At 45.6% G+C, this 12,798-nt stretch overlaps 1 protein-coding gene across 1 annotated transcript in view; it reads right to left on the bottom strand.

Annotated features, from left to right (window-relative positions):
- Nucleotides 1-2,807: 2,807 nt before the first annotated feature.
- Nucleotides 2,808-12,798, bottom strand: part of Rbsn (rabenosyn, RAB effector) — a 30,992-nt gene continuing 21,001 nt past the window's right edge. The window contains exons 8-12 of the mRNA XM_051154933.1: nucleotides 12,127-12,197; nucleotides 8,243-8,329; nucleotides 7,452-7,554; nucleotides 5,623-5,727; nucleotides 2,808-4,895 (exon numbers count right to left, since the gene is read on the bottom strand). Of these exons, the coding sequence (XP_051010890.1) occupies nucleotides 3,750-4,895; nucleotides 5,623-5,727; nucleotides 7,452-7,554; nucleotides 8,243-8,329; nucleotides 12,127-12,197 (1,512 nt within the window). The 3' untranslated portion in view covers nucleotides 2,808-3,749. The remainder of the gene's footprint in view (nucleotides 4,896-5,622; nucleotides 5,728-7,451; nucleotides 7,555-8,242; nucleotides 8,330-12,126; nucleotides 12,198-12,798) is intronic.

The raw sequence follows: 12,798 nt of genomic DNA on the forward strand, positions 1-12,798 counted from the left end.
CTGGGATACAGCTCAGTAGGAGAGCATGCCTGGTACGTGCACAGCCCCATCCTGCAACAACGAACAGAAAAGCTACCACTGTCATGGCTTCTGCTGCAACCATCAGATCTTGGCTGACGCTGGACTCACCCTTGCAGGTGTTGGGAGGAAACTGAGCCCTGAAAATCAGTTTCCTAACGCTTCCAAGAAAGGTTACTGGTTTCATTCTATCTAGCTGCTCCTTGTGAGAAGACCTTCCAAAGGATGTCTCAACTAAAATCAGAAGGGGTATGCTAAAATTCTGCTAGGCTCCTGAAGAGGCTGCAGGTCTTGAAGCCTAGCCACTACATCCAAAAGAGAAATCCAGTGTCCCAAATAAGACAGCCCTGGGTAGGGTCCCAGAAGTCTGGCCCACAGTGAGCACTGGATACAAGGGCCCTCCTTGGCCTCCAGGCCCAGGTGAAGTCACTGTAGGAACCCACTTAGCTGTACACAGCTTCTTTCCAGATTGCTCATCTGCTGTCTTTTTGGTGACAACAGAGGCTGAGCCCTCCCCCTCTCCACCATTCCTGAGCCAGCCCAAACCTGCCTAGGTACTGATGGCAAAGTGAGTTCTGAGTTTCCAATCTGTCCTTTGTCAAGTAACACACCACAGGCCTGTTGGCAGAGCTGGAGGAAGTGTGGTATGTGCCAGTGTCTAGCACAAATGGAAGTCCCAGGTTCCCCCACCTCTCTTAGCCTGGTGGCAAGTGGGGTTAGGACTGCAAAGGGCCCTTAGTATGTTAGGAGGAGACACAGGCAAGGCTTCTAAGAGAAATGCCAGCTTCACATGACTGCCACTTACCTTCAGTTTCTATGGGAAACAGGGATGATGGGACTGGACAGAGATCTGAGCTGTGCTTTTGCACAGCAGCTCTAGTGCCTAATTTGCAACAGAAGGACATGAATTTGGTCCTCAAAACCCACAAAAAAAGTGGTGAGCATGGTGATATGTATTTGTAACCCCAGGCTGGGGAGGTGACTCACCTGATTGGAGAACTTTAGGATGAAAAACTCAGTCTAAAAGAAGGTGGATAGCTTTCCTAAGACTACTACCCAATACTGTCCTCTGGCCTCCATGTGCACATGCAAACATGCACGCATGCTCACTCGCTCTCTCTCTCTCTCTCTCTCTCTCTCTCTCTCTCTCTCTCTCTCTCTCTCTCAAAAGGGGATGGAGGGATAGTTTAGGCACACACAGCCACAAACATGTTATTTGTTTTAATAAAGGCCTCACATAATATTTTATTTTTTTAATAATAGCCTCTGATACAAGGTCCTAGTGTAGTGCAAGCGTGTCAATGACCATCTAGGAGACAGTCACCATGACTACAAGCACACCATGTTCCTCCAGTCTGACCTAGTACAGAGACCAATTCCACAATTTGCATCGCATGGCATAGCTATGCAACATGGCTCATGATGATTTAGAAAGACATTTTAGCATCTGACAATAAAGACATAATGAGTGGTAAGTGCAGTGAGTGAGGCTCCAGTTCCTAGTGTGTTAGAAGGGGACAAAGCCAGAAGCCCTTCCACATATGAATAGGACCTATATCTAGGGAGTCTGCCAACAGCCTATCAGGGGCATGCTCCTTCACTGGTGAGGTGGAGCTGTTTTCCCTGAAGGACCCCAGGAATCATGACTTACTCACCCGAGGTAAGAACCTGGCATTGTGGTTACCCTCACAGGCCAACACCCACTGGAAACCAACCTTGACCTACATGAATTGTGAGGATTGACACAGCCATGGGGTAGACAAGTTTCCCTTGTCATGTCTGACTTACATAACATGGCTGAAGAGGAGTTCAGTGAGAAACCAGTAAAACCTCTGGGATCTAAGTTTACTTGGCTTAATATTCAGTGAATTGGGATTTAAAAAGTAGCTGTCAAAAAGCATGTGTTTTCTCCATGTTCTCAGTCACAGACTGCTACCTGGGGGTGAGTTCAGGAAAGGAGTACATTTAGTGAGACACCAGCTAACTAAGAAACCTCGACTCATAAGAAAAGTAACATCTACACAGTCATATCACCCAGAACACCTGATCTGTGTCAGGAAAAGTGATGGTAGGAACCAGTATTCAACCTGATTCTATGTAGAGGGCTGCCTCCTCCTCTGTCAGACAAAAGCAGACCAAGCAGGGTAGATATGCTGGGCAGGCCTGGAACCTTAGAGTAACAGCATCTAGAGCCTGGGCCTTGGGAAGAAAAGAAGCCTTCTCCAGGTAACATGGATGCCAGGCTGCCTACCTCCCAGAACAGCCCATGACACCAACAGAGCTGGCAACAGACTGGCACTGGTAATCCATTCGTAGGCCAGTAAACATCTGTCAACAAAACCCAAAGTGTCTATTACCCTCCCTCTCCAACCCTTTCCATAGCCCCATACAGGCCTTTCTATCTAGCCAAAACCCCAACAGGTACTAATGAATTGGGATTAAAGCTGTCAAAATAGAGATCTTTGCACCCAGATGCCACCAAATGGATTTTCACTAGAATGGGACAAAAGAACTTCAGCTTGCATACCAGTAACCAACAGAAGCCATGGCCCAGAGTTAGCTAAGGGGTAAAGTGACTAGTGGTCAATTATTGTCCATTAACTAAAGGGTATCACTGAAGAAATAGCCCAGAGCTGAGCATAAATGCCATCTGTCCATCTATCTGTTCCTGTAAACCGATGCACTGAGCTACATAACTTCCCTTTCTGCCTTCTATCAGAGTTCAAGTACTTCAGGGCTGTGGAAGGATCTAAGACTGTGCCTCAAATATTTCCATTTCTCAGCACTCAAAGGAGTAAGAAAACATATCACCAGTTTCCCAGGTCAGGATGAACCACAGGGAAGAAGGCTGACTGGAGAGCCTTGGAAGTTACTAGAATTTACCTCCTGACGCAGAAGTATTCCATCTCCTGCCAATGCTCCACAGAAGCTTCCTGGTCACAATTCTCAAATCACACCACAGGCCTTTGAATGTGACCTACAGACTAGTCATTCTGCCAAAGCCCTGGAGGGAGGTTTCCAGAGAACAGATAACTGTTCAGGTAGAAACTTCTCCCAAACCATAACATCCACCAAAAAGTTGATCACCCTTATCTCATAATCAAGCTCACATTGACACCATCCTCTGCCCCCACCCACCCCTCCTCACATTTGGGACATTTACTTCCTTTAACTGGGAGGGGACAACACTAGCATTCCTGCCATCCATAAGAGTCATGGGTTCTCCTTGGGTCCAGACTTTTCTCTTCACAGCAGCATCTTCCTTCACGTCCAGGAGACAGCCCAAGCAGGAAGGAGGTGATGGGGAGCAGGCAAATCTGAACAGACTTCTGCCAAAGCCCCTGCCTGTCTTGGCTACAGGAAGGGGCCTGTCAAGGGCTGCCCTATAATACTGCATACTGACCAAGAACAGTCAGCAGGAAATGGACTAAGAGGTACCCAGGAGCCAACAGAGCTGCACTGAGCTGTTTCTCAGAAATAAAATGGTAAAGTCCCCTGAAAAGAGAACATTTCATTAAAAAAAAAAAAAAATACAGAAAACCAGCAAATGAATGCTGATTTTTTTTTCCTGTTCTTGTTCAGCTATAGTGGAAATGCCTCAAGGTGCACAGCAAGACACTACGGTTCCCAGCCCTCACCTGTGTGCATCCAGATGCCCACCCATCTGCTCCTCTTCCTCCTTGGTACCCTGCTGCTCAAAACTCTGCCTGGTCCCTACCCACTGCTGTCAGCTAGGGGCCCCCCTTCTGCTTAGCCAAGGTGCACTTTAGCTCCCGGAGGTTCTCCGTCAGCACCTCCACCTCATCCATTCGACCACACTGCTTGGCATCAAAGATGTAAGCCTTGATGTTGTCAATCTGCTGCAGGAGCAGCTCCTCTTCAATGTGTTCCTCAGCCTCCATGCCACTATCACTGTCCACCTCAAAGGGGTTTGTGCAGGGGTAATCTTCAAAAGGGTTTCCAGGGGCAGGTGGGCTGGAAGGCCTGGGACGGTCATCCTCATCAAAGGGGTTGGGTGCTGGACTGTCTGGGTCAGTAAAGGGATTCCCTGTCCCCAACTCTGCCACCTCCTCTTCCTCAGCATCTTCCTCAAAAGGATTGTATTCTCTGGTGACAGCAGCTGGACAGCCCAGGAAAGCTTCTGCAGCAGCAGGGCTTGCAGCACCCTCTGTAGGGCTGGAAAGGTCTTCTTCATCAAAGGGGTTGAGAGAGGTCTTATCACTTTGCTGTGACGTGGTGCCCTGGAGGAGTAAGTCCTGGCCAAGGGCTGGGGGCCCAGACCACAAGTGGATGGGTGCTAGCGCTGAGTCAGGTGAAAGGGTATCAGGAGCTGTGCTGTTCTGAACTGGGGAGGAGTCCCGATCCAAGGAATAGGCAAGATCAGGGTGAGGCCCTCGGCTGGGCTCCAACTGGAAGGGTATGACTTCTCGGAGCTCTAGAACACGAGTCCGTGTGTGCATGGATGCTGCCAGGATCTGCTCCTGTTCTCGGTCCAGCTCCCGCTTGCGGAGCATCTGTAGCTGCTCCCGCTGCAGCTCCTCCTCCTCAGCCTGCCTCCGGGACAACTCAATGGCCTTCTCAGTCTGCTGCTGGTCATACTCATCCTGCAGCAGCCGCAGGTTCTCTTGAAGTGTGCGCACCTCATCTGTGCGGCCTGCAGCCTTGGCCTGTCTGATGAAGGATGTAATGTTGTAGATCTGCTGGAGGAGAGGGTCAGGGTCTTCACTCTGTCCCTGACCTTCTGACAATGGGAGCCAGCCCTCAGCCTTTCTCAAGGGAGCAGGGATGCCTCGAAGAGACCTCACTTCCCCATTGGCTGCACGAGATGCCAAACCACTCTGCCTTTCTTCAAGCTTCCGCTGGGACTCCAGAGCAGCCTGCAGAGACAGCACACACCACCAGGGTCACCCATGGTCACCAGGCCAATAGTCCTCCCTGTTTGCCACCCTTTATGGTCTCAGAAACACTAAGATAGTTCAACTGCTGAAACAAGGGCAGGCTTAGATTTAAAAAAGAAAAATGAAACAATATAAGTTGAAAAGAGTTGGAGAACTTAAGTTTCACTGCTGTCTACTTTTCTTTAACTTCTCAAACTGTCTCCCTTACCTGCATAACGTTAGAATTTCAGACGATACTAAAATACACATTGTTTTCTGTTTTCATTTTGGGTTTTGTGGTGCTGGAAATAGAACACAGGGTCTCTATCACTGAACTATAAAATAGCACCCTCATTTTCTTGTGAAAGATACAGCCTCACTATGTAGCACAAGCTGGTCTGGAACTAACATCCTCTTGTCTCAGCCTCTCGAGGGCTGAGATACAGGCAGACATGTACCACTGTACCTACTGCGTTTTTAACAGTGCACATTCCAAGATTTTCTCCTGGAATGTGACTGCAAGCCTACCAGAGGGAAAATTGTCAATCCCTGTGGTGGTCTGGACAGGAAATCATCAGCAGAAATAATAACAAAACTAGGACCCAGTGAGAAAATAAGATTTTTCTAAGGCCATAACAGAAGCCAGCTTGAGGAGAGACTCAGCAGCAGAGGGGTGGGGTGTGACAGCAGGGAGGCAGAAGTCACTGGGTGCCTGGGCCTCATGCACCTGTCTCTCCATGGTCCTCTTCTGTTCCAGGTCCTGCTTCCTTTTCTTTTTCAGTTCTTCAAACTGTTCTTTGGTTGGCAATGACATCAAACCCAGTAACTTTTCCTATAGAAGAGTAACGGACAATGTTACACTTAAGTTTCTTTGGGGTGGGGGGAGACACGGACTGGGATTTAAGCTTTATACACTTAGGGTAAGCCACTCCACCCACTGACAGGAAGGACATGTTTATTGGTGGTCACTTTTCAGATGGACCTGCTTTTTCCTTATGAGATGGTCTCATCAGATCTCCAGGTGTCCCTCAGGCCTGTGCCAGCTTCGCCCCGAGGCTGTGCTCTGACCCCATCCACCATATCTACCAGGCCCCAGCACTCCCTGGCACCCTTTCTGCTTAATTACCATCTTCAGATCTCTCCCTGGAACTTCTCTAACACATCACATGTTTTAGGAATCTGCTGTCCTCCCCGTGCTTGTAGCCACATTCCACCAATGGAAATATTCCCTCCTGGAGAGAAGATGGAGGCTTAAAAGTCTTGAAACTTCAAGAAACTGACAAGACTCAAGAAACTAATGAAACTTCTAGGACTCCTGGCCATTCTAAGGTGATATGAGCAGGAACAACTACTAGGGGGAGGAGTCACCCAGCAGCCAGTTATCCAGGAAAGCCTACAATGCAGGGGATATCAGAGGTAGAAAAATGCAACTCAGATATAGTCATCTACATTTAGTCTGCTGCCCTTGAACCCTTAGTCAGTGACCCAGAAAGAGTCTCTGAGTAGGAAACATTACTTTACCACTTTACTTTAGCAAAAACTTAGAATCCATCAACTCTCCAATAAAATGTAATAGTCCAAACAAAGCATGGACAACTCAGTGATTAAAACAAGACACAAATTTGCAGGTGTGTTTGTGAGGGCTGATCTTCACACTTCTGGGCGTGCCCATAAGGGTCTTTCCAGAAAAGTTTGAGGTGGGAAGACCCACTCTGGTAAGGATGGGCCTGAACTGGGTTCCTGGACTGAATAAAAAGCAAAAAGCAGGTTGAGTACCAGTGTTCATCTCTCTTGGCTTCTTAACTGCAGATACACATGACCAGTTGCCTCAAGCTCTTTCCACCATGACCACTCCACCATGACAGACTTCAAACTGTGGCCCAAATAAAGTCTTCCTTAAGTTTATCAAGTATTTTATCATAGCAATGATATATGAACTAATGATAAATATTGCACATAAAAATGTAAATAGAGAAAAAGATATTAAGAAAAAAAAACATGCCAGAATGAAAAACAAGTGTATTGGAGACATAGGATTAGAAGCTATTTTAAACACAAGACCTAGAGCTGCAGAGATGGCTCAGGAGTGAAAAGGACCTGAATTCAGTTCCCAGCTCCCACATTAGGTGGCTCACAATTGTCTGTAACTTCAGATTCAATGCCCTTTTTGGATTCTGCATTCACACGTGCATCAACCTACCTCCAGACACACATATACACAATCTAAAAGAAAATCTAAAACAACCCAAAACAAACACACACACACACACAAATAAATAATAAAAGACATGAAGCAGGAGGAGACTAGCTGGGAAGAAGGAGTAAGCGGAAATGGAGGGGGATAAGAGTGGGTAATGGGAGTGAATATGACCGAAATAATTTGTATGCATGTACGAAGCTGTCAAAATGTTTAATAATTTTTAAAAAGTATCTTTACTTTTACCTAGGTTTTAGACTTTTCCCCAAATGTGGCAATAATAATTTTAAGAAATAAAAAATATATTAACATAAAACAAGAAAAAGCCACACACTTATGTCACCCCTGCATGGCTTTACCTGCACAAATAGTGTAGCTGAGTATCTAATCATTCTCTGTAGCCGCAAAGTGTTTGGATGTGGTGAAGGGTCTTGGTTCAAGCCCAAGGTTAAGATCTTCTTACTATATTGGAACAAAGGCATCAGTGTCATGAGTGCTGCCAGCCTCAGAAACAAGAGTGAGGTCTCTGGAGCTGCCAGGCTTTCATACCATGAGGATAGGGACCAACCCGGAAGAAACTAAGTGCCCCCTCATGGCAAGGCCCATTCCTTACCCTCTGATTACTCTAACAGAGCACAAGTTAGTACTTGGTCACAGAAGGGGCCACACAGGAAAGCCTGGTTTCACAGGTAAGCACAGGTAAGGTATGGCAGCAAAACCCATACCTTCGTGCCTTACTGTCACTGTCTTAAATGTTCAAGACGTCAGCCATGCAAAGAACCTGGGATCCTATCAAAGTTCCTCTTCTATGAAATGGAGGTGAGGACAGGCAATCTAGTAATTAAGGATACAGCAGCTAGCTCCTATTTCTTTATTACTAATAATCCTCAGACATCTTTTTCTTTGGTCCCCTGTGTGCTAGGGACAGGGCCTTGTACATGCTAGGAAAGTACTCTATCATTCACCAACACCCAAGCCCTAAGCACTCCAAATCCTTAACCACAAGTTAGACACCTTCCCTCCTCTAATGTTGCCACTGTCACTGGGACTCTACATAAGCCCAGATCTACTCTCCACTTCTCATTGTTTCATCAAAGCATCATCTCCTTCTCATTAGCCAACAGCAAACACATGAACTAGCAAACTTTACCTTAAAGCGTCTATTAGCTCGTACACTTTCTGCACTTCTACTCGAAGGTCATTGGCATGCTCCAGACTGTAGGTTGTCTCCCCGGCACTAAGGAGAAATCATAAGTGTTTGATTGAAGTTTTATTATGCTAACTGGAAAGCACAGTGTTTACGGTCTCAGAGACAGGTAGTTAATTCTATGGCATTTTAGACTCATTGAGGCAATGCAGTAATTTCACTGGGATGCAGTAATCAAGCAGAAGCCATTTTGCTGTGCAGACACATCAGAGACAGACTACTGCCCAGGCCTCTGAGGACCACCTTTTATTTTTTTAAGATTTATTTTACTATTTTTAGGTATGTGTATGGGTGTGGGTGTATATGCCTGTGGGAGCCAGGAGTGTCAAATCCCCAAGAGCTAGAGTTACAGGTGTTTGTGAGGTTATGAGCCATCTGACATAGGTGCTGGGAACCCAACTCTAATGCTCAGGAAAAGCAATACATGTTTTTAACTGCTGAGCCATTTCTCCAGCCCCCAACAAAACAAATGCAGCTGAATTCACTCTGACTCACATTTTCCAAGTGATCTCTATAGAATATATAGTAACTTAATAAATGAAACTATACAGGAACCAGAAGTAACGTGGCTTTTCACACTCAGCTACTGCTTAAGAACAGTAACTACGCAGTGAATAGGAGTCCCCTGAGCTATGTCAACTGCCCCACACTCTGCCTTCCCCGACACACACAACTGGCCCACACTTCACCTCCCCCCACACACAACTGGCCCACACTGCCTCTCACACATACACACACAACTGTCCCACACTCCATCTCACATACACAACTGCCCCACACTCCACCTCACACACACACACACACACAACTGCCCTAAACTCCATTGCCCCCACAACTGCCTAACACTCTATCTCCCCCTACACACAACTGCCCAACACTCTACTTCTCTCTCTCTCTCTCTCTCTCTCTCACACACACACACACACACACACACACACACACACACTGTCCCACACTCTGCATCTCACACAAACTGCCCCATACTCTATCTCCCCCCCACAAATGCCCCACACTCTGCCTCTCACACACAACTGCTCCACACTGACTCCCACAAACAACTTCTGATACAGGAGAGGAGTACCCAGACTCCAAATCCGACCGAATGTGACTAACTGGTCAAGGTGAAGAGGAGCTATCAGAAAGGACCAGAAGCAGCTTACTCTGAGGACAGCAGCAGCATCTTTTGCCATTATAGTTATTCATTTGCAAGCTTACAGAACCTCAAGTGCCATAATTATGGCTTTTCTTTTCTATATTCTTGTTGATGAACTTTTGGACCACAGGAACAGCTCAGCAGCTTTCTCAGCTGTAACCAGTCTTACCACCAGCTAGGTACACTCAACTCTTTATGGGAAGCAGCTGCAATTTTAGTCAAGTAAGCAATACCAGATGCATAAAACAGTTCTGGCTAAAAAAAAAATATGGGAGTATTCTATCATAAGGGGATTCAATATAGTGGTATCACCATCTTTCACTGCAAAATTTATATCAAATAGGAGATTGGAATTAGAAAATAGGCTCTGTTAGCCAGGCAATGGTGACACACACCTTTAATTCCCAAATTCAGGAGGCACAAGCAAGCCAATCTCTATGTTCAAGGCCAGCCTTGTCTACAGAGCAAGTTCCAGGGCAGCCAGGACTACACAGAGAAACCCTGTCTTGAAGGAAAAAAAAAAAAAAAAAAAGGAAGAGAGGGAGAGGATGAGAGGGAGCATCAGGCTTTGTCTGGTTTGGATTTTTTTTTTTAATTTATTTTTTTATTTTTTTTTATTAATTTATTCTTGTTACATCTCAATGTTTATCCCATCCCTTGTATCCTCCCATTCCTCCCCCCCCCCATTTTCCCATTATTCCCCTCCCCTATGACTGTTCCTGAGGGGGATTACCTCCCCCTATATATTCTCATAGGGTATCAAGTCTCTTCTTGGCTACCTGCTGTCCTTCCTCTGAGTGCCACCAGGTCTCCCCCTCCAGGGGACATTTCCCCCTTTTTAAGTGGAACCTTGCTTGCTATGCTAAACTCTTTGGCTCCAGGGACCCTGTCTCAGCCTCCTAAGCATCTAGGACTAAGGTATCTTCGTGTCTCATAAAAAGTCAAAAAGTTATCTGAGCCTGAATCCCTTTCATGGTCTTCATAACACCAGTTTTACTCCCTCAGAGCACTGCCATGGCTGGAGTTAGCCTGCTCAACACGTGCTTCTTTGATGATGGTCCATGAGATAGGCACCACTGTCTCTGTTTAATATCTCAGTCATAGAACTGGAGAACAGTGTTTGGTACAGAACCATTGCTCATGAAGCATCTGCTCAGTGAATGAATGACATGACATAAAACCCAGGAAAGCTAGTCTCTGGAGGAGTACTGGAAGTTAACCATTTGGAAATGTGCTCAGGATTGGCTGTCCCCAATGACCAGGGGAAAATCACAGAATGTAGAGGCAGCACTATCCATGGATGCATGAGCCTGCACTCATACACAAGAGCACACACACATTATACACACATGTACCACACACACTAAATAAATATAGGAGAAGCAGGTAACCACAAGTGCTAGCCAGGCTGTGAAGAAACAAATTATAAAATGCCAGAGGGAAGATAATACCCACACAGTTCTTTAGAATAATAATTTTGAAGTTCCTCTAAAAGTTAAATGCAGAGTTACCATAAAGCCCAGCAGAAGTTATACTCCTACACACACACACACACACACACACATACACACACACACACACACACACACACACACACAATTATAAAAGGTGCACTTTTCCTGGCCAGGCACATTGACATATGCCTGCAATCTCAATACTTGGAGGTGAAGACAGGAAGATCAGAAGTTCAAAGCCAGTTTCAGCCACAGAGTGAGTTTGAGACCAGCCTGGACCACATGAGAACTTATCTCAAAAACAGAAAGAAAAAACAAAAAGAAAAAAACAGTGTGTTATCCACAAAGTTAAAAGTACAGAGGGAACCCAAATAAACATCAATTGACAATTAATAAACAAATCTATCTTAATACAAGGGCAATAATACAGTGCATGCTACAACATGGGTGAATGTTGAAAACACTGATGTACATAAAAGCATCCAGACATGAAAGGCCATACAATTCCCTTTATATGAAATGTCACATACAGACAAATCCAGACAGATCAGCGATTGCTAGGAAGAGGGCAAGTTGCTTACAGTACTTGCCAGAGTGATAAAAATGTTTGGAATTAAGATGGAAGTGACAATTGAATAATCTTGTGACTACACTATCATAAATGTCACTGAACTGCACACTGAAAAGTATATGAACCACATCTTAATTTTAGAAAAGAAACCCAAGATAGGCTACATTTGCCCAGTGCCACTGTGTACCTATCTGTGCTCAAATGGAAGCACCTGTTGTAACCCTGGCATTACAATACACTGTTAAGAGGCACTGTGCAAGCTGGGCACCTGGTAGGCTGCCCCTCCTCACCTGCTTCCAAGTACTACACTGAGCAGTGGCACTTCCGGTCTGAGGCCCTTGCCAAATCCACTTCATCAGAATGGCCCTGACACCCGAACACGGTTATGTGTATTTACAAAAAAGCATGCAACAGTAACACGTGTTCACTGATATGCAAACATGAAAAGTCAGAGCTAATTTCTAATTTTTTTGGCAGGGGTGTATCCAGTGATAGAGCATGTGCTAAGCATGTACAAAGCTAGGTTCCATTCCTAACACCAAAGAGGTTAACACCAAAATCTATCTCCATTTTCAGCTAATGAAGAATCAGCCTTACCAGCCAGAGCATAGTCACCACTGATTCAGAAAAAGAGAGGGGAGTGGCTTACTTTAACGATGCTGCCATCTTGATGTATTCTGGAGCTTTCTGGTCAACTTTCTCCATGCAAAGTCGCAGTTTCTAAGAACAAAAGAGAAGAGATGAGTGCTGCATTGAAGACAGAAACTTTGACCTATAAGCCAAGCTATACCAGAGACAAATGTAAAAGGCCCCTTTTCAAAAACGCTTGTTTTTGTTTTGTTTTATTTTGCTTTTTACTCCCTTACTGTTAGTTTGCTTATGAATAGAACATAGGGTGAACGTTCGGACCAGATGTTTTTTGAAAGGCAGCCTTTCAAAGCACAATGTGTCTAGACAGGGAAGAAGAATCAGTCACTGCTCTCTGCCAGGTGATGCCAGGCAACAGCAAGATACCAGCCATGCACTTCCAGGGCTCTCCTCAAAACAGTAGGTCAATACACATAACGGCTAGTAACAAAAAAGAGAACCATCATGAACTCCGCGAAGGTTGGAGGAGAGCTACCGCTGCAGCTCAACACTGGCTGGACACCACCTCTGGTAGTGCCAATATTTATATGGTAGAACAGAAGCAGCTATCATGATCTGTGGAGTGTTGAGTAGCCATTCAGGGTTCACTGAGAAAACACATTTGTCCTTGGCTCGGAGTTTTGCTCAAGTAGCTTCCTCTGCCCAGGCTGATTCCCTACTCCCAGTGTCCTTC

This window comes from Acomys russatus, chromosome 13 (genome assembly GCF_903995435.1).
Source record: "Acomys russatus chromosome 13, mAcoRus1.1, whole genome shotgun sequence".
NCBI lineage: Eukaryota > Metazoa > Chordata > Mammalia > Rodentia > Muridae > Acomys > Acomys russatus.